This window comes from Pelodiscus sinensis, chromosome 3 (assembly GCF_052426305.1).
Source record: "Pelodiscus sinensis isolate ZL-2025 chromosome 3, ASM5242630v1, whole genome shotgun sequence".
Lineage (NCBI taxonomy): Eukaryota > Metazoa > Chordata > Testudines > Trionychidae > Pelodiscus > Pelodiscus sinensis.
In genome coordinates this window covers 132,297,445-132,320,414 of record NC_143054.1, presented here as the reverse complement: position 1 = coordinate 132,320,414, position 22,970 = coordinate 132,297,445, and the positions used below count along the sequence as shown (strand labels likewise).

At 41.4% G+C, this 22,970-nt stretch overlaps 1 protein-coding gene across 3 annotated transcripts in view; it reads left to right on the top strand.

Annotated features, from left to right (window-relative positions):
- Positions 1-22,970, top strand: part of RGS7 (regulator of G protein signaling 7) — a 375,675-nt gene that overhangs the window by 332,539 nt on the left and 20,166 nt on the right. For all 3 annotated transcript variants that reach the window (XM_075924826.2, XM_075924832.2, XM_089777370.1), the window contains exons 10-14: positions 10,864-10,938; positions 12,233-12,331; positions 13,081-13,142; positions 14,909-15,019; positions 15,456-15,581. In XM_075924826.2, the coding sequence (XP_075780941.2) occupies positions 10,864-10,938; positions 12,233-12,331; positions 13,081-13,142; positions 14,909-15,019; positions 15,456-15,581 (473 nt within the window). The remainder of the gene's footprint in view (positions 1-10,863; positions 10,939-12,232; positions 12,332-13,080; positions 13,143-14,908; positions 15,020-15,455; positions 15,582-22,970) is intronic.

Below are 22,970 nucleotides of genomic sequence, written 5' to 3'. Positions count from 1 at the left end.
TTTGAATGTCTTCATTTGCATCCCTCTCTCAAAAGAGGGTGCAAGTATAGACATACTCTCAGTTAGCGGAAGGTTCTGTTAAAATGTGTGCAGATGTTCCCGTTACTCAACCGCCTCTCACCCTCACTATAACTTCAGATGCATCCTTCCAGGGGTGTCCTTAAATATTATGTGCTCTATATAAAAGCAAGGGTGCAAGGGGCAGGAAGTTGTACGTATGGGAACATTTTAAGTATGGTCCCAGCTGTTGGACCTTCACCCCCCTATCAGCCTCATTCCCACCCCAACCCCCACCCCCAAACCCATCTGTAGCTTCAGCCCCAGCTCCCAGAGCAATCCAAATCCCCCTCTCCCAGAAATACGGCCCTGCTCCCAACCCCAGGTGGCACAGCCTGCCTTACCTGAATTATTTGATGTCCCATAGGCCCTAGGCATACCCAGCATGGGGCACAACTAAATTCAGAGCATTCAGATGCCATCAGTTTAGTGGTACCCTACACAGCTGCAAATGCTGTATAAGTGTAAAGAAAATGCTTCATCTGTCCTGGCATGGGGAAGCTCCATACACAGAGTGTTCAGAGCAAATGGTCTTCCCAGAAGTTTCTTCCCCACTTCAAAACTTTTGGAGCTCAGGAGAGTCAGGTATCTGTACATTCACTTTACTATGGGTCAAAGGTCTTTCCATCAAGGGCATGCCAGGCATAATCTGAATGTTCTTCAACAATTGCCAAGGAGGAGTGAAATTCTGTTCTCTTTGTATGGAATCTATGAAACCGATGCATAGTCACATTTTCACTTAGGCCTCTTAGCTTCCAGGCATTCAAAAGAGCACAGCCAATGATTTGTGAAGGCTATTGTCCCAGGATTACAAGTGGAAACTAGACAATTAGAACTTCAGATATATTTGTCTATATTTGCAGAACCAGATCTTTTTTGTCAGCACCATCAACAGAAAATGCAATACAATTCTGCTAAAGAGAAGCTTCTCAATCTTTAGTTAGTAGAGGATTATTTTCTCATTCCTTGGAATGGAGTCCTTCTCTGTACCTTCCTTCCAACCCCATTGATTCTAAACCTACTAAAGAAGATCAAGCAAGACAGAGCAAAAGTCATTTTAATGGTACCAACTTGGCCAAAACCAGTTTCATTCCCTTACCTGATTCACCTGACTTCTTGCTGAGTGTTGCAACTTTTCACTGTTCCACAACTACTGTCTTAGGGCTCAGGTTAGTTTCTCCATCTGAGCATGAACATTCTATGACTCAGAATACCTAGGATGCACAAGAGGAATGAATGGGCACTGCTACTGAAGCTATCCAATCAAAGATATCTAGAGCATATGCTTACTACCTAAGGCGAAGCTCCCACAGGGACAAACATCTCAAAGAAATTCCAGTTATTTTACAAGGCAAGTTACATCTCCATCCAAACTGAGAAAGTTATTTGTTCTGACATGAAAATGAAGGGTGGATAATTTGAAGATAGGTATATTTAAATATAATTTTCTGGTATTTCAAGTTGTCTTTTAAAGTGCAAAAACATAATTGCAAACATAAAACACCAAACATTGTAGGACATCTACAGAGACCAGCAATATACAGGACTCCTTGTACACTCTGGAAGGAAAAAAAAAAAGATTTCATGCATTGGTCATGGTATAAATGTAAAATTGTCATGGATGACAAGAATAAGATGTCAGAGTTCCTTAATTGTATTCAGATTGCTCTCTGGAAAATGTAAATAGTAACTCTGAATGCCAGCCATTGAGCGGGGTCTTTGCATTGCACTGCTGTTTATTTCTCACTTTGTTTTGCTAATTTTAGGCAGCCAAATCTCACAATTATCCATAGTCTTTTATTTACATTAATCAGTCCCACTTCTGTCCCCACTACCCAGGGATGCATTTCCCAACAATGATTTATCCCCTTCTTGACTCTTCCCTTTCACATTGCAGAACTCATTGGGAAGTGTTGCATAAGGCAATCCATCCCCTTGTTTAAGTAATGGGACTGGGTTTCATAATGAATAAGATGTTTGATATCTACAGGAAGGTACCTTATGGAGGGAACACCGAGGACCATCTTGAAGAGTTTTCAGTCAAAGGGTAGGGCTTGTCTCCCACTGTTTCCAGAATCCTTGGAATCCACAACATCCAGGGATCTCTGTGCTGGTTCTAGGGCCTCTGGCTTTCCTCTGTCTCCTTATCCATGTGGCTCCTTTGGAATTGCTCAGTGAAGTTTTAATCTATTACTACCCTTGAAGTGTGGAGGGCACGGGCAATGTATTAATACAGCCACAGACTACACTGACTGGCCACTAGATGTTTTACCAGGCTAGCTGGGGATAATGCTCATTCCAATATAGAACTGTTACCTGCCTCTTGTGATCAGCAGCTACAGATCCCTCAGCCCTGTGGAATGGACTCCAGAGACTAGCAACAATATGGCAAGGCTGAAATCCATACAGAAGAAACCCTAATAAAGACCTTCTCCATTGGTAGGAGAGGGGGAAGAATAATATAGTGTGAGATTCCTTGTACTTAAAATAGGGAATCCTTCTGAAACCAGTACTGCCAAAATGAAATAAACGTATGCTTTCATTAAGGTTATTACTAGCATATGCCCATCAGCAAAATCTGAGAGGCTATTCAAAGTTAAACGAGATACTGTTAGACTGCTCTGTATTTATTTCCTACAAGACTCATATTTTCTCTGCTTTAATTCATTGGTTAGAGAACTTGGAAATGGAATTACTTGTAATGACAGATGTATTTAAACAGTCTCTTAGGGTATGTCTACACTACGGGATAAGGTCGAATTAAGATATGCAACTTCAGCTACGTTAATTGCAAAGATGAAGTTGAAGTACCTTAACTCAACTTTTGACACTGTCCACACTGCAGGAAGTCGAAGGGAGAATACTCTCCCTTCGACTTCCTTACTGCTCGTGGAAGCAGGACTACTGGCATCAACCAGTGTGCCCCTCTCAGTTCGAATGATGGTGTCTTCACTAAACCCACTGATTCAAACCCTGGAAGATCGACGGTGGCAGCTTCGATCTTCTCTGTAGTGTAGACATACTTCTAGAGTTTGGATGAGGGAGAGAGTAAAAAGGGAAAAAAATCTTTAAGTTTTATGAAAGTACCAAGAAGATTTAAGGGTTTGATGTTCAATTAAAAAAATTGAACCAAATGTAAAATAAAATGAGATGTCACCTACATTTTACTGGTAAGTCATTTTTAAGTTTACACAAGACCTAAGAGAGAGAGAGAGACTCATCATTTCTGTATCTAGTACTGTTACAGATGATTTAAAATCATCCCCCTCTGCCATGCCTAGAACGTCTCTTTTTCCTGCGTATGCCTTGCTATTCAAAAGGGAAGCCACTTGACAAGTTGGAGCTCTGCTTTTATTTATTCATTGCACTCCCTGCTGTGTCTTAAGTCTACACTGCACAATAATAGGGGGCTTGCAACCAGTTTAATAGTATTGAGTAAACTGAAATAAAGAGAGCTTAAAACAGTGTGTGTGGATTACATTAACTGCTTGCTAGTTGAACCAATTTGTATTTCAGGTGAGTCTGTCTACAATAGATTGAACTCATTGGTTGATCCTTTTCCATCTGTATTTTATTTAGTGTATATATTCATTATTTTTGCTGCAGCATATTTAAAACATACAATGGAATCAATTTGATTGCTCATTCATTCCAGTTTAAAACATAGAACTATGTATTATCTCTGATAATGAATGAGTAGAAATAAAGTTAACTAGTAAGGACATCTGTTGACTATTTAATTTCATTCTATGCTGCTTTGTATAATTCTCTGCTAAAAGCCTTTAACAAGAGAGAACACTTAATCCTAACAAAGCTTTTCTTAATTCTTACCAAGATGATCTGATCCTTTGTAGTCATCCGTTCACTGAAGGATTTGACTTTGAATATTCCTCGGTCTTAATACATGTATTAGAAAAAAAAGAAAAGTTGTACTTACATAATTACAATCCTGCAAGTTATGTATCTTTGAGCTACAGAAGACAAAAATTAGGAATGTTGCTGCATACAATTAATTTGCTTTGGTAATATTATTTTACTGAAAGCAGTTGCATTTTTCTTTAGGGAAATCTACAGTAACTTGTGACATGTATCATGCATAGTTTTTAATGAGCTCTTAGTGTTCCATGCTAGGGAAAATGACAAAATTTGATTTTGGATTAAACAAATCCTTTCACAAGTTATATCTGCTTATTCCAGGCTTGCATTTGGCACAGAATATTAAGAGTATTTATCATTTCCTGCAGCTCTTTAAATATTTCATTTAGTCCACAATATGAATTCCCATTCTGGATCAAACCAATGATTTGTGTAGTAGGGTATCCTGTTTTTGACAGCAACCAGTGCCAGGTGTTTCAAAGAAAATGAACAAAATGGGAACATTTTTGAGTGATTAATGCCCTGTTGTCCATTGAATTTCATCTGCCATTTTCTCTCCAATCACACAGTTCAAGAGCTGGCTTTTAAAACCCTCGTGCCCCAGAGGAGGTAACTGATGGTAAGGAGATGGTCACAGGATAATTTAAAAAAAAATTACATCTGATCAGAAGTTGTTCTTAATTAGCATCTGAGCCTTGAGTTCTGGGCATATGAAAGAGTCTAATGATAGGCATGGACACATATACCTATCTGAAAATCTAGACATTCACACTTCATGTCCAAAATACTTCACTAACCATTTTAATGCTCACTTCAGTCAACTACAATGTTCTCTTTCTGTATTTGCTTCTCAGTGGAAGCACAGTCCAAGTGGGACCTGAACAAAAGCATCTTATCCCTTTATTCTGAGGAAGTTTGAATATGGATCCAAACATGAAGGTTTTTTAGTTACAGAATATTGTTTGACAGCAAAATATCAACCCACACCACCATTCATAGAGAATCCCCATGCTGTGTGCTGTGTTACTCAAGCATTTTCACTGAAGAATCATGAAAGCTCAGATATCAATTTTTCTGTTTCAAGATTTTTAAAAAAATCTTATATTACGAAGGCAAGAATTAACATTATGCATTAAGATTTCCTGAAGCCCATGAATCATTTGGATCTCTGAAGTGATGGCGTTGTCAAAACTAAAACAGAGTGGGTTGTAATTTTTCATACATGCTGGTCCCATGCTTCCTGACTCATCTATTAATTAGTGATCTGAAAATAAAAGCTGAAAAGATCACCATTTTTAGATGCTAGTTGTCAGTTCAAAGCCAGGTGGGGGATCAAGTGAGTCAAGTATTTGTTCTAACGAGGTATCTGTGCCAATGGTGTGTATTCTTGAAAGCTGAGGGGGGGGGGGGCATATAATAGTGAATTATCAATAAGATGTGCATCACAGTTGCATGCACTCTGAAAAGTATAATGGAGAGAGAGAGAACTTACTGATGATGGCTCCCACTCCCCTTATGTCATTCATTAATGTTGATTCTGGACACTTAGTAAATGATTAAGACTTTACTGAATATCAGTGAAGGCCAAATTCATCTGGCATTTATCAGCTGTGACAAGATAATGACAGCTATAAATCACCCGACAGCCTTGAGATTGGTATAGCAGGTAAACTCATTAGCTTGCGGTAGTCTGTCAGTGGGGAGGAGACTTTTTTACTTTGCAGCGTATCATTTGTGCTATAAAAGGATGTGCTGGGTTCACCTTACTCAAACATTTCTGCTAGCATATGGTTTGGTGAATCTAGATAGCATTATTAATATTGCCCACTAATGTTGCCAAAAGTGGGGTCTATACTACTCATAAGCACCCTGGCCTGACAGTGAAATTATTTCTCATCATTATCCTCAAGGTACTGATGATCCTGGTAGAATTTTGGAGTTTACAAAATTCCCTTTTTTAAAATTTTTGTAAGTGGCGGCTTAAAGTTTATAAAATTATTTCAAATTAAGGACTCTATTTCCCTTTGTAATTTAAACCCAGATTTATGGTTTGCTTAATTTTTTTTTCTAACTTAAAGAGTATGCTACCATATTTAGATAGCTATGGTCTATCAAGTTGCTTTCTACTGTTGCAAGAAGAGGCATAAATCCACTTTACATCAGTTATTTGGTGGGACAGGAGGAGAAGGGGTCTTTTGTAGAGTATATTTTCATGTTTTGCACAATTTTGCCTTTGCACTACCCACAGTTCTGTGGGCAAAGCATCCTTGAAGGGAAAGTGCAACAGATCCACAGATCATTCAAGACAAGCAGATTTACAGTTAAGTTACCATGTTCCTTTCCTGTCTAAAAATGCTGCAAGGCATGGAAGTTTAAGTGTGAATTAAGGTTGCCTTAAAATGGTGTACATTAATTTGCTTGCTGAAGCTTTTGTGTGTTAGGACGCTTCATAGCAAGTTTGTCTTAACAAATGGCTGAGAAGTAAATAGTTATAAATGGCAAATACTGTTGTCTGTGCGAGAAAGCAACATGCAAAAGCAATTGATATTAAAAAAAAACCCCTAGGGACAGCCAGTTGTATTGTTTGCCTTTAATACTGTGGACCTCATTAAACAATCTCACTCCCTACCATTGTAAGTAAAATGCACTTTATGCTTTATCATATTTTCCATATGAAGCATAGGGCGGGGGAGGGGAGGGTGTTCAAACTTTTTCTCTCATGACCCAGTTGCAGAAAATTGTTGATGCCTGTGACCCAACATGATTTGACTAGAGTGTGGGCTCCAGGGTGGGGCTGAGGATGAGAGCTTTGGAGTGTAGGATGGGGCTCTGGTGTTGGGGGGGGGGGGGAGCAGAGCAGGAAGGGCTTACCTTGAGCAACTTCCAGTCAGCAAGGCATCGGGGGTGCTAAGGAAGGCTCCCTGCCTCTCCTGACACTGCAAACCATGCTGCGCCCCAGAAGCAGTCAGCAGCAGGTTCCTAGCCAGTGAGTGTGTGGAGCTATTACTCAGGGCAGGGGCAGGGGCATGGGCAGTGTGTGGAGCCCTGTGCTGTCTTCCCCCCACCTGCAGAAGCCAGGCCTGCTGCACAATTTCCGGTGCCAGGACAGGCAGACAGCCTGCCTTAGCACTCCCACTGGCCACCTGATCCCCCTGCAGCAATGAGACCCAGTGGCTGACATTCCACGACCCAGTACTGGATCGCGGGACTCATAGTTTGAAAACCACTGGTATAGGGAATGCCACAGACTTCTAAAGTAATACGGAAACCAAAATTACTTAGTTATGACTCAGTAAGGCAATGCTACAGCTTTCTCTTGTTTTTAGTATAGGGAAAAATAAGTGGCTAAGAGTATTTTCTCAGATAGCATTATGTAGTAATTTTTAGCAAATAGTGTAAAAAGTGTCAATGTTTTTAAAAGTGTCCATTATTGATATATTTTCATGAAAATTTCAGGAATGAGATTGCAGTATTAGGAACTTCATTTTGCTGGTGCTATTAAGCAAGGCTAAGATGCCTCATTCCTCAGGTGCAAGGTTTTGTTTTCAGGGTTTTTGTTTTTTGGAATTGTATGATACCACAAGACTGATTCTATACAGTCTACCAGCAAGCATCAGGAACATAAACAGTAGTAACCAATAGCAGAGCTAGCCCAGGACCAAATGCCCACCCCCCACCTCCGAGGCAAGGAGCATCTTCAGTGCCACCTCCAGTTGGCGAAAATGTTTCATATCTTATTTTGGACTGAATTTGAATTTATAACTTTGTACAATTTAGACACATGATTTATTCCTGTCATATAGGATGATAAATTCCTCTTCTATCTCTAAGTAACAAAAACAGCACCCTGAGTCTTGGCACCCCTGCAAATCTGGTTGCCTGGGTCACCTTCCTCTAAATCTAGTCCTGCCCGGTAATTCTAGTGTTTAGTCATCTCTCTTTGCCTCTGTCTAGTTTCTTAATAATATACGCATGTCTTTGACGTTTGCAGTACTTAACTTTCTCAGTTGGTATAGTATAATTAATTCCAGTACATGATGTACTACCAAATTTTCCTGTGTCACGTCTAGATGAAATTGTTACTAACCTCTGACGGTTTTAAAGATTTAAAAAAAAAAACATACTGGCTTAGTCAGCATGAGGAATTCATGCTAAATGCTGTGTCTAAGTTATTAATAATATCGTCTCACCTACAGTGGGCCAAATTAATGTCATAAAGGGGTCAAATTCCTTTGACTTTAGTGGAGTTGCAGCCATTTTTTTCCTGCACTGAATTTGCCATGGTCTGAGTGATAAATCCTTTGCTCCAAATCTCTCATGGTCAGTATCATTCCATACACATTCTGAGATCAGGAAAATGTTAAATGACGAAAAGGAGCTAAGTTTGATTTTTTTAATATGTGCCAGAAACAGGATCTCAAGACAAATCAAGGCTGAATTTATGTTCTCAGTTACGTTCTTCACTCGGAATGGTATCAACAGCGTTGCTAGAGTTTAACTGAGGGCAGAATTTGCTCCATAAGGTATCCAAGTACTGTAGAAGATAAATATAGTGCTCAGTCATATAGACTAGGTTGCAAATCTTCCAGGAAATCTTTTGGAAGCTCTTTAAAATATTAGTGTGCAAATTACATACAGTATACACTAAATGGAAACCTTACAGCATACCTCTGCAGAAGAGCGTGTCTCTAGGGGTATGTCTATACTAGCCCACTACTTTGAACTAGGGAGGCTAATGAGGGCGACCAAAATTACTAATGAAGCGCGGGATTTAAATATCCCGCGCTTGATTAGCATATTCCCGGTCGGTCGCCGTTTTGGAATCTGACCTCATGAGGTTTAACAGTTAATTCGAACTAAGGGGTTTATCTCAGAATCGTGCTTCTCTGCCGTGTGTAAACGCGGGCAGTTACTTCGGCCAAGTCAGTTTCCAAAAAATGGTGACTGGCCGGGAATATGCTAATCAAATGCAAGATATTTAAATCCCGCGCTTCATTAGCAATTTCGGTCATCCTCATTAGCCTCCCTTGTTCAAACTAGGGGGCTAGTGTAGACGTACCCTAGGAAAAGTAGGGTAAACCTGTTAAAAAACATCATATAAGAGAACCTGCTAGTGCTAATTGGTATCTCCAAAGATATTTTTTATGTTAAAGGGGGCATGTGATTATAAGTAAGTTTTTGTCTATAAAAGGTTTCCCCCAAAGACTCTAAATTGTTCTACAGAAATCTTCAAATTTTGTAAAAGCTTTTAAAATAGTAATTGCAGAGACATTTGACGATTTTTAATGATTGTTCCTACATAAAGAAAGATGCAATCTCCATTTGGAGAAACCAAAACTGATGGTAGTAGGGGCGGGGAATTTGTATGGTGTATATAAAAATCTGCACTAGTTAATCCTGGTTGCAGAAATTTTAAGATACTGCAGAAAACCTGTCTCTCCTTCTTTTTCATCTACTTCCCTAATTCTAGAGTAGATATATTATTTACTGTCTAAATTAATAGCAGAATACTCTGCTGTGGGGAGAAATTGGGATTTGACCATCAAAGAATGGTTTGCATATTTAAACTCCACATTTTTACAGTGTGCTGCAAGATACTCTGTGTTAGAAGACTATAAGTTTTGCTTTTTTATAGGTGCAAATTATACCTTCCTAAATCTATTTCAATACTATTTAAGATGTTTTCCCCAGGATTTTTGCTCACTTCTGGGTCTTTTTTTAATGTTTAATATCTAAGGAGAAAAATGTTCCTATTGTTAATGCCGTGTGTCACATTTTAAGAAAATGTTAATTTATCACATGCATGTAAAAAGTTGTGCTCATTTGGGTGGTCCACAGCTTCAGCCTATTATTATTTTTTAAATAATTTTATGTCTGGGATATGTGTGGCCTTTTGATTGATGACATGCAGAAAAAAGAATGCAAGTGACTGTCAGCATGTTTTGCATTTGGAGCTGAACTTTGAGGACCCTCCCTCCAAATCTGAGTAGTGCCTTTACGTCATTAGACATAACCTGCGCTATCAGTTTCCGTGTTTTTAATTAACAAACTCCCAGTTTCCTCCCTTCTGATGCAACTTATGCCTCTCTGCTTGTTTCACACCCACTCTTTTGTTGCTTAGGAGTGCCAGAATAGTGCATGCTGCATATATATACACAGGCTTTCAGTTATAATATTAGCCTCTGCTATACTGCCATAGAAGAATACCAGGGACAATCCTATTAGTTTTTGAGCAGGAAAGAAGTTACTGTTGTTATTAACTTCTTTTATTATGGGAGGCAGTGACTGAAAAAAAACAACTTGGTCATGGTGGATAATCAGATGAATCGGAATTCCCAGTATGATGTTGGGGCAAAAGAGTCCATGTATAAACAGTGAAATATTGAACAGATATAGTTTATATTTCCTCTGTATTTAGCACTGATGTGACTGTTACTTCAGTACTAAGTCCAGTTCTGGTGTTCACAATTGAAGGAGACTGAAAAACTGGAGCAGGTTCACAGAAGAGCCACAAGGCTGGGCCCACGACAGGCAGAGGCTGTTTGGGCTGAGCCTAGCACACCATGGGTGTGCTTGTCTGAGCCTCCAGTTAACGGGTAACCAGCAAAAAGGTGTACCTAGCAAAAATAGGTCTCAAAATTTGGGTTTTGCATTATAGTTGTATCCATATTGCTACATAAATGCAGGGTATAAATTGTCAATATTCATGGTCCTGTATGCAGTGCTATCTCACATTTTTCCATCAGAGTCTACACTTCAAAATCTTAACGTTTTAATTATAGATTGTCACCCTTAGGTTAGATTTATCATGCTTCACAGTTTTAACCATGACTCTGGTTATTCCAACCCAAGGACAGGCTTCACTGTGCAGTAACTAACACTGTGCAGCCAGATCCCATTCTTATGTTGTTGGGTTTTTTTAATTTTTAGCCTGGATGTGTAAACACTACTGAAGTGGATATAAAAAAGTCTTCAAGAATGAAAAATCCTCACAAAACAAGAAAGGTAAGTACCGTGTTTGAAGAGAAAGTGGTACATTTTTCCAATTTGTTTTGTTCCCTAATTGTTGTTTTTTAATATGGCTGAAATATGTAAAACCTCATTCCATAGCCTGTTGTGACTTGAAACTGCTAATTAGTCATACAGTTTCTAAAAATTAAGAGATCTGCTTTTTCTTCATATGCTTTCTTCCAAGAGTACTGAGGACCTGCAGTGTCTGTGATTCACTCATAATAAAACCTTACAAGAACTTTCCCAATTTAACTGACCTGAACAAAATATGTTGTTTGCAAATGTAAATTCCATGGTCTCAAGGAATCCCTCAGGAACACAGACAGGGACAAAAAGTATAAAAGCCTCATATTTAGCAGTATACAACATATTGCCAGCATGTTGCTCAGTATATTGCATGGTACATACTTAGTACCCCACTTACCAGTTTTCTATCAGTAGTTAAAGGGAAAACATAGTGAAAATGCCCACAGAATTTTCACTTTAAGTACAAACATGGAAGAAAAATAATAGTAGTAATGGATACCTGCATTTCCTTGAAGGCAAAGAAAAACTCTTCTTTAGAATAAAAATGAAAGCCTTGAAACTTTGGATGAAGTGGATTTGAGATACCAAACCAATTTTACAAATTGCCCGAGTCTAAACCCTAGATCCATTGCCCGAGTCTATACCCCAAATTCAGCCCTAAATTGCAAGGCATTCCAGATCCAGAGTTGGATCCCAGGTCTGTACATTGAGCCCATTCTTGATCTCAAGTATCACTTTGGAATTTGATTATCATACTGTTTCATGGTGATGTTCTCAATCTGAAGGAAGACTGGATTTGGAGATGCCATCCGCACAATTTGATTGCATCAGTGAAAGGTCCCAGGCATTAGTTATTTATGAAGCACCTGGCACACACTTGGTACATGGCAATGTACCTCTCAATTTCCTGTTCCATCTCTTCCATGTCAACCACCTCCATCCACTATAATATCTCCCCTACTGGGTCATATACTAATGCTTGCTACATGCATATAGACAGCACATAGATAGCGCTAGGCAAAAAATCCTACATCATCAAGAAATAGCACAATTTTTTCAGAATTCTTTATTTTATCTCGCAGTAGTGTGTTTCAATGTATGGCATATTTACAGTGCTTTTGAACACTGATGCAAGGCTTGCGAAAACACAGAGGTAGCTAACTTTTCGAATACATTATACAAAATATATAGTGGTTATTTGTATGCCTGAGATAAACAGTTTTTTATAAACAAATGTCTTTCTTTCCATGCTGTTGCATAGTCTGTCTATGGATTACAAAATGACATTCGAAGTCACAGTCCTACCCACACACCGGTACCAGAAACTAAGCCACCCACAGAAGATGAATTACACGAAGAGGTTTGAAAAAACTATTATAGACTTTTAAATAAATCATTCTGGAAAACAAAAATTAGAACAAAAAGTTACCATAGCTGTCCAGTATATTTATTTAGCATTTTAATTAGGTTAGTTACATGTTTAGCGTAAACAATGTTTGAGAATATATTTCTTCTCATCTTAGTATGTGGAGATATATGCATAACTTTCATTAAGGATAATAGGAGTAACACAAACTTTGTTTAGCCTTTGTTAACAGAGGAAGGCTTTACCAATAACACTGTTTGTATGTTCTTTTTGTAGGTAAATGTATCAGCCTTTTTGCAGTGACCAGTTCACTCACTCTCTTTTCCAACGCTTCACTTTGAGATTTGAGAGCATAATTGCATCTCAGTGTGTGTGGATTTACTCACATATTGCCATTAACACTTAATTAATCTTTCACAGAGCAATGGAAGTGGTAAAAAGTAGATGACTAGGAACAATTAATGGGCTTCTCTGTAAACATTAAAACATTATTTTGATTTCTGTTGACAAACTTGTAGGAAAAACGTTAGACTTGTCCGTACATAACTTACTATAATTTCTTTATTTAACAGAATTCCATCCACTTTAAGAAATGTGATGATAATATGTCATTATAGCTCAGATACACTTCTCTGTCATTTAGGAAAAATTAAATTTACAATGTTCCCCTAATAAATATTTCTGAAAATAGAGCCAAACAAGAAATCCTCATTCCACTTTTTGCCTTCCCTTTTTTTTTTCAGATAAAATATTGGCAAATACAGTTAGATAGACATCGATTAAAAATGTCAAAAGTTGCAGAGAGGTACGTATCTTGTTATATTTTCTATTTTTTAAATGATCTAAGAAATTTATGGAAAATTTCTGGGAGGAGGAGCCAGAGAGGAGACAACAATGGAGCTGGGACATGTTACTCAAATTGATTGAAGACAGTTTACTTTGAGCGAAGGCATGTCTATTTTCTGATTCACTAGTAGGCTGTGATTTAATGCCATTTTTCTCAGTTCAGTGAAACAAACAAACAAAAACGGTGAATTTAGAACGAAGTGGTGGCCCTATCATGTAACTGCTTTGTGCACTGAGCTCTGGTGTTGTTTACCCTAGGACGGACAAGTGCTCCTGTTTTTCAGGGCCAGTGTAGAGAAAGTCTACAAAATTCCTAATGTAGATGTAACCTGCTGGTTATTGTATAGCGCATGAATCCATTTTGCCCTGTGTACAGAGGTCATGTCTGTTACAGCTCCGAAGTAGAGTCTGACTCTTTATTTTCAGCTGTTCTCCTAGTTTAGTCCCTAGTATTGGCTGTTTCACAAACACCTGTTGAAGTCATCGGGTACCGCTTCTGGTGCTGATAATTTTTTGTGGGTCTGCAAGGCATTTTTTTGTATCGGAACATTGTACTATGTTCATTCCCAAGAAATTTTAAAAAAAGATTCCTGTTCCATCCTTTTCCCCCTCCCGCCATCATTAACTGACACTTATCCTGCATGATCTCACCCCACTCTGCATTAATTCTGACGGAACAATCCAGTTTTGTAAGTAAATTTGGCAACTATATCTTCCAGAAAGCCAGGACTATCCTCAGTTTCAGAATAGATGCCTGTTTTAGAGAAACCATGATTTGTCATGTCTTTTTTCAACCCCTGTAGTCTGGCCACCTAAATAAGCCACAACACATCTGAGCTGGTGAATCAGGCAGCAGATTGCGTGACAACACCTACGCAGATCAGGGACCTATCCCCAGATTTAGTTGCACAATAATGTTATCACCTTGTCTCCATTAAGCCTCCCAAGGTGCGTCACACAACAGCATTATTCCGAAATAACAATGCGAGCATCTACACAGCAATTCCGTTATTTCGAAATAAATTAGAAAGGACAGCTTATTCCAACTTCTATAAACCTTATTCCACGACGAATAACATCTCTTCTGAAATTGCTATTTCGAAATAGCTCTAGTGTAGACTCTCAACTGCGCTATTTCAAAATAGCTCCTCCCCAGAGCCATTCAGAGTAATTACTCACTAGTGCTTCCTGGGTCTCTAAATCGAGGTAGCATGTCCACATTAGAAGAGCCTGCCTTGCACTAATTTTGAGGCTTCTCTGCAGTGTAGACGTGCTATTTCAAAATAAGTTATTTTGGAATATTTCTTTTGGAATAGCTTATTCCGAAATTAATGTACACAGTAGTTGTACCCCTAGTGAGCTCCCATCTGAAGGCAGCACTTCCTGACTCACAATCAGAAACTGTACAATTAGTTTTTTATTTCAACTTCTCTGTACCTTATTTCAACCTCTCTTCACCTCACTTGCCTCATCTATTCAATCAAGCTATCACCTGATAAATGGAGTGCATATTAGACATTATTCATTCATGCCTTTGAAATTCTTCAGTGAAATTCCATGTAGAAATGTATTAGTAAAGGTTGCAGTTTATTTTATTTCAGCCCTTGATAAAATAGTAGGCACTGTCCTACCACCACCATAGCTTAAATAGTTTACTTTTAAAAAACAGGTTTCTTGTTATAAAGCTTGATAATATAACAATGTTTGATGGTTTTGTTTTTCTAGTCTTTTAGCTTACACAGAGCAGTATATCGAATATGATCCGTTTCTTGTGTCGCCTGACCCCTCTAACCCTTGGCTATCTGATGACACTACTTTCTGGGAATTAGAGGCCAGGTATGTTGTTTCTTTTTTTCTTTTCACATTATCAATGTCAGTGCAGATTTCAACCCTACGTTCTGCAGCACAGTGTTGAGGTAGATAGGAAAGAGGATTCCCATGCATACCAATTTGTCCTGGTCTTTTCAGCTGTCCAGTTTCATGTTGTTAGAGATGGACTCATATACCTGCCTGAAAAAGTACAGAGGCCACCGTGGCCAATATACAGGGTTCCACTGGGAAGAGGACACACCCCACACACATTCCTATGTTATATTGATTGACTGAGTGCTTGGCACTGACCATTAAATCTCTGTATAACAACACTCTACAAGCCCAAGTGACTTGGAAAGTGAGAAATCTGTAGCTAAACTCAGGCCTTCCCATCATTACTTGCGAACACAACGCTAAAGTGCTCGCTCAATCTGTGACTGCTTTTATTTGTTGTCCCCAGCAAAGAGCCAGGACAACAGAGGGTAAAGCGATGGGGCTTTGGCATGGATGAAGCATTGAAGGACACAGTGGGGAGAGAGCAGTTTCTCAAATTCCTGGAGTCAGAATTCAGCTCGGAAAACTTAAGGTAAAGCTGAAGAATTTTTATCTTTTTACAACAGCTGAGAAATGATTTTTGTGTCCGTTGTCATTCTTTGTATTTTCTCCCTTGCAGATATAGTCCCATTTCTTCTCCTGAAGGGACCAATCCTACAAAGTGTTGCATGCCCTCATTTTCCAATGGCTTTGAGTGTTAATGGGGCTCAGGCCAACACCAACAAAGATGTCAATAGTCAGCATTCATAAACATACTGACTAGTGGGGTCCTTTCCCAAATCTTCAAATATGTGCCTTAGAAACACTGACCAACTCCAGGCTATTGTTTGTCTTTTAAGATGTGCAGCATTATAAGGACAGCAAATTTACAGTGGAAAATTTTCAAATGCAACCAAGGGGTTTAGGAATAAAAGTCCCATGGACTTTAGGAAATCTTCCCCTCAGTGGTTAAAAAGAATTATACAATTATCTTAATTCTTAAAGGAGGTGAAACGTGGTATAATGGATGTACAGGCAGTCCCCGACTTACGCGGATCCGACTTATGTCGGATCCACACTTACGAACGGAGCTTTCTCGCCCCGGAAGTCGGGGCGAGAAAGCCCCGTTCGTAAGCTGCTCCGGTGCCCCTGGTCTGCTGGAGACCGTCTCCAGCAGACCAGGGGCACCGGGCGGGTTCCCGCGCTTCTGAGGCTTTGCCGCCGCTGCTGCCGCTCCAGTCTGGATGCCTGTGGTCTGCTGGAGACCGTCCCCAGCAGACCACAGGCACCCAGACTGGAGCGGCAGCAGCGGCGGTTCCCCGCGCCTCTGAGGCTTTGCTCTGGCAAAACCTCAGAGGCGCGGGACCCCCCGCGGCTGCGGCTTCAGTCAGGGTGCCTGTGGTCTGCTGGGGACCGTCCCCAGCAGACCACAGGCATCCAGACTGGAGCGGCAGCAGCGGCGGTTCCCCGCGCCTCTGAGGCTTTGCTCTGGCAAAACCTCAAAGGCGCGGGACCCCCCGCGGCTGCGGCTTCAGTCCGGGTGCCTGTGGTCTGCTGGGGACCGTCCCCAGCAGACCACAGGCACCCAGACTGAAGCCGCAGCCGTGGTGGGGTCCCTCGCCTCTGAGGCTTTGCCAGAGCAAAGCCTCAGAGGCACGGCACCCCGCTGCCGCTGCGGCTCTGCTCCCCGTGTCCCTGGTCTGCTGGGGGGGGGGGGGACGCAGCTAGTGTGCTCCCCCCCGCCAGCAGACCAGGCTTTTGTTTTGGACTCTGGGGCAGAGCAGCTGGGGCGCTGCCGATTTGTCCTGCAGCGCCCGTGGGCACTACTGGACCAACCCGGCAGCACCCCAGCTGCTCTGCCCCAGGTCCTGATTCAGCCGCTGCTGGTCAGTTTCAGCAGCGGCTGAATCAGGACGTCTGGGGCAGAGCAGATGGGGTGCTGCTGGGTTGGTCCAGTAGCACCCCAGCTGCTCTGCCGCAGGCGTCCCCAAGTCAGCTTCTGCTGAAACTGACCAGTGCTGACTACAGGAAGCCCCAGGCAGAGTTGCTCTGCCCCGGGCTTCCTGGAATCAGCTGCTGATCAGTTTCAGCAGCAGCTGACTTGGGGACGCCTGGGGTTCTTAAGTTGATTCTGTATGTAAGTCAGAACTGGCGGTCAGTTTCAGCAGTGTCTGAATCTGGACGCAGTTCCGACTTACATACAGATTCAACTTAAGAACAAACCACAGTCCCTATCTTGTACTAACCCGGGGACTGCCTGTACAAGTTTTTTAAAAGCATGTAAATCTCCAAGCAGCTTCTCTTTATTGCACAGTAAAGGTGCTGTGTGTGTGTGTAGGGCCACTTGTCAAATCTATTTATTTCTACAGGTTGAGTCTCTGTAAACCAGTACTGTCTGGTCTGGCAACATCCTGGTTTGGCAGAACCACGGATGTTCCAGGGTCAGAGAATCTAGGTGGAGCGCTGGTGCCGAGGAGCCCTGCCAGCTATCAGGGCTTCCGGGAACAACCCAGCTGGGCCGCATAGTGGGGCCAGAAGTGCGGTGTTCTGCAGTGGGACTTCCCAGCACTGGGAGCTGGGCTGCTCAGTGTTATTGGCAAAACGAGGAGGGCGGGGTGGGGGGAGCAGTGGGGTCTCCAGCTAGTCCAGGGCTGGGATGGGGAAATAGCAGAGGGACCAGATATGACCTTCACCCAGGACTGGTCAGGTCCTGAGGGTGCCAGACCAGGGAGGTCCAACCTGTAGTTTAAAACAAGATTTCTTGAAAACAATATCAGAAAAGGCCTATTCCTCAGTATAGCATTATAGCCAAATTATTGGCAAAAGCCATTTATGATTGTTGCACTTCCAGAGAAGCCGTTTTAAAGCTTTTTGCACGTGAAAAGGACTTACCAATAGGTATTAATGTTTTGGTCTTCTGTTGCCCCCAAAAGTTAATTTTTGCTTCTCAAAAGTATGTACATCAAAACCTCATCCTCAAACTAAGTTCTTGTGCTTTCACCCACACATCCCTTTTCAGTGCCCAGCTGCAGGCCTGCTGATGGAGGGAGAAGGGGGGAAGGAAAGGGGTAAAGTGGGCAACTGCTTCAGGAGCCCAGGCGAGCAAAAGGGCTCTAGGACCCCCAGCCATTGCCAGCGGAACTACCGGGCTCAAGCAGCCTTCTTGTCCGGCCTGGATCTGAGCCAGTCCTGGAAGTGGCTGGCACATCCCTGCAGCCCCCCAAGAAGGAGGGGGAGATCTCCACATGCTGCCACCACCCCGAGTGCCAGCTCCCATTGGACTTCAGCTAACAGGAGTTGCAGGGGCAGTACATGCAGGCAGCTATGCATGGAGATTTCCTGACCCCACACGCTAACAGCTGCTTCCAGAGTGGTGTACCAGTCACTTTCAAGAGCCACCCAAACTAAGTGCCACCCCCCTCAAACTCTCCTGCACCCCAACTTCCTGCCCCAGTCCAGAGCCCGCATTCAAACTCCCTCCCAGAGCCCACCATCTGCACCCCCTCCCACGTCTTCTCCCCCGCAGAGCCTTCACTCTGCCCTCCCACAAACTGTAACCCCCTTCCCCAGCCCAGAGTGCACACCCCACATCCAAACTCCCTCCTAGATCTCACCTCTTACCCTCTCCTGCACTCAAACTCCCTCTGAGACCCTGCATCCCTCACTCCCTCCTGCACCCCATTTCCTGCCTCAGCCCAGAGTCTGCACCCTACGTCCAAAATCCCTCACAGAGCCCACATCCTGCACCCCCTTCGACACTCCTCACCTCCTTCCCCAGCCTGGTAAAAGTGAGTGAGGATATGGGAGAGCGAGTGACAGAGAGCGGGGGTGGACGGTATAGGTGGCAAGGCCTCTAAGAAGGAGTGGGATTGGGGTGTGGGTTCAGGGAAGGGGCAAGGCAAGATCTTTGAGTTTTCATGATTCGACAGTTGGCAACTCTACCAGGGAGGCACATGGAAGCCCTGGCCATGCTGGAAGAGTGTGCCCAGTAGTACAACCTCCCACTTGATGAACACCAGCCAGCACTGGCACAGCACTGCTCAAATTTTAACCAGACCATGTCCACGTGGGTGTGACTTGTGTGTGCATGGAGCCCATTGACTTTTCGTCCCTCAGGCCTGGAATTGTTGTCCTTGGAGTGCCCAGGTGAGACTCCCTTAAAAATGAGATGCACCATACACCTAAGCATTCTGGAGAGACCCTGGTTTTGTGCCCTATTTTGAGCACCCTAAGTTGCTAGAGATGGGGCTACATAGCTCTGAAGTTATTCCAAACTTACACCAGAGGAACTGGGGGCAGAATATTCCATGCTACTGGGCATTGTTTTGTCATACTGTATTTAACAAATTCAAAGCTTGGAGATCTGTAATATTACATCTGGATTTAACGTCTAAAAATCCTTATTTAGGCAAGTTATGGAACAATTTTGGGTCAAAAATATAAATGAAATATTCTGGACTCTATCCTGTTCCCAGCGGTTGTTTTGCATTGATCTCAAAGGGAATAAGATCGGAATCAATGTGTGTGTTGCTAAATAACATATTAGGCAGCAATTTCTGAATTCGAAAAGCTAAGTGCTAATTAAAGGGCAAACCTTTTATCAGCCCAGTACAAAGGAATGGGAAGGTATATTTTTATTTAAAAAATGTCTCAGTAATTCCTTATTTGAGGCAGCTGTTCAAACATGGACCTGTTCAGCCCTAGCATATGTTTTCTACACTTTTCTATGACTAATTTGTCTTTCTGCCAACCAGACTGTTACCACATAATCCCAGGCTCTTTTCTCTAATCCTATTTACAACACTAACCACAGACAAACTGCAAGTAACTGATCCAGAAAAATACCCTAGAGGATTTTGTTTGGAGCTAATTTCTCAATATTATATCTACCATTATATCTATCTAAGTTTGTATATTGGCATAATAACACATGATGTCAGACTGGCAATGGCAGTGGGTGCCAAATAAAAAGCTACACCTGTGATAAGTTAGAGAGCACGCATTTTAACATCTTATATGTACAAGCCTCAAACTGCCACCAATTGGAGTGATATGAATAAAATGCACTTTTGACACAGTAATTCCATTCATAATTAAGAATTAAGTACCAAATGATGTACAATGGTGCACTTAAAAGTGTCAGCATCTTCTGGAATGCTATAACAACTCAGTTTTGATTTGTTAAATTTAAGAACACTGACCTACTTACACAGTTATTAACCACATAACTACAGCATTTGTAGTTTGCAGGATTTGACAGCATCTTTCCAATACTGAGATAAGGGGATTTGCTTCCATCAGTAGCTCCTTAGTTTAGTGATGTGACTAACATAACTTCACACGTAAGTTTATCAGGCGTCGTCCCTTTGCAGATTTGACCATGATTGAGTTTAAAACGAGTGCCATCCAAGCTGGAGGAGTAGCAAACAGATGGAACTACAGTGCCAAGCTGTGAAATATTCCGTAGAAAGTACAATAGTGGGTGTCAGACAGTGAGGAAACATTCACAACCAGTGTAACTCCCTGTGACCAGGTCAATGGAAAAAAATGGAGGAGATACAAAAAGAGGATGTAATCAAAGAGCCACACTCATTACATTAAAATATATTTCTTTTCATCTGTATAGCATTCATACTGCCAATTTTACTTTTTCTATGTCCTTGAGTTGAGACGGGTGGAATCAGGATTGGTAATGGGAGTGGTTAGGGTGCCATCCTGGGACTCAACTGATGTAGGTTCAATTTTCTGCTTCAGCACATCCGTGTGATCACTTTGCTTTCCTATTTGTAAAATAGGAGCAATGTATTTCCCTACCTCACGGTGAGGGGGAGTGTGTTGTGAAGATTAATAATTAAAGACTGTGAGTTGTTCAGTTGCTACAGTCATGGGGGGAGCCATGTAAGTACCATTAATTAATAAAACATCATACTGTACTACTTAGGTACAGAGGCAGCTCAACTGGACAAGAGACATCCCCAGTCAATGTGACTACTCATTGGTTCCCTCTTGCTCTTCATTCAACTAAGATTTCTTGGGAAAAATTCTGGTCAGGGTGATTGGCACTGTAGCCTCTATACAGGTTATGGGTTTTTAGAGGAACATTTAACTCAGGAGGCTCACAAAACTGCTCCTCTATGCATCAGGCCTACACTATTACACTCTGCTTAGCAATCATCCATTGAGAGCGAGTCCTTTTGGAAGTGTTGCTTTTTGCCTGATTCAGTGTGACTATTACAGTAACACAAGAGTTGGCAGTATCATTTTGCAAAGTTCCTAGCTCCTGTTAGGAAGTGAAGAACTATACTTGAAATACAGATGCTTAAATTTTAACATGATCCAGTACTCCTAAGGTCCCGTCCTACAAAGCTCCCTCCAGACTAGGTACCCAGCTAGCATGCAACAGGTATGCTCTAGTACCTTTGGCCAATGGGTGGTTGTATTGCATTGCAACTAAGTAGGAGCCTGTGAGGCTATGTCTACACTATAGGCTTCTTGCACAAGAAGCTTTTTGCGGAAGAGATCTGCAAAAGCGCATTGGAAAAGTGATGCACTTTTGTGAAAGAGAGCGTCCAGTCTGCATGGATGCTCTTGAAAGAAAACTCTGATTGCTGTTTACAAAATGGCCACCAGGGCAGCTGAGCTTTTTTCGATTGCCCCTTTTTGCACACAAAAAACCCTTCTTCCCCGTCCACACACACCTTTTTGTGCAAGAGCTCTTGTTCAAAAGGAGTTATTCCTTGTAGAAAGAGGAATACCTATTGCGCAAAACTCCCTCTGCTCTTTCGATTTTTTTGCACAAAAACGTGCTTGAGGTGTGGACGTTCTATGAGTTTTTGTGGAAAAAGGCCATTTTTCTGCAGAAACTCTGTATTGTAGATATAGCCTGAGTTCTAGTTAGGGTTCTTCCATTAATTGTGTTCACTCTCCAATGGGTCCTGGTTGTCAGTAGGTACTATTGGACCTAGCATCTTGGAGGCTAAAGTCATGTGCTTCTACTGCATTAGCTAAAAGCCAACTGCCTCTTAGCTAAGGCTGTAGAGCAGACTTCACTCTCCCTTTTTCAGTGTTCTCCGTGCCTCTGGGTTACCTAGTATGTTGTTTCCCTATAAATCAATTTTTTCCCTTGTTTTTATGTATTCTGGAAGTATTTAATTGCAGGTTTACATATTGCTTGTCCTACAGAACCCTTGCTTTATTCACTGCACCTGAGTGACAGTGAAGCAGAGGGTTAGAAGAAAAAGAAAGGATATTCTCTTGAGGTTAAGGCATTGCACAGAGACCCTACAGGTCTGCATGCCAACCCTTGCTCTCTTTGATTTCCTGTGTGATAGTTAGCAAAACCAATACTCATTCACAAGGCAGTACCTTTAATGCTTAACTCTTCTGAGGGAAGAGGGTATACATTTTGTTTTGAAAGATCAGTAAACAAATTAAAATGTGAAAATATGTGTCTGCAGTGAAATAATCTTTCTAGCGTAGCATATTGCAGATCTCAACACATTTTTTTAATTTAAAAAGGTTTCTACAATTACAGTCTCACCGTTTCTGCAGGATTTTTGGAATACTAATGTTAGACATGTAAAATAAAAATTAATCTAACGTTACTCGGCCTCATGAAGTGTGTTTGCTCTGTATAGCAAAAAGCTTTACTGGGTACTATTATTTATACTTGCTCAAAATACCAGCACAAGGGACAGGCAATGATATTGAAAGGGGACAAATTTAAAGCCGGTAAAAGGAAATATATTTTCAGACAACATGCAATTAACATGCAAAGTTCACAGCCAAAAAATACAGCTGAGCTAGGAGCTTAGTAAGATTCAAAAGATTAGACCTGTCTATGGATAACAAGAGATTTGGCCCAATGAATAGAGGTGAAGCAGTAGATGTGATGTAACCTCATTTTAAGAAGGCTTTTGACACAGTCCCACGTAATGTTCTC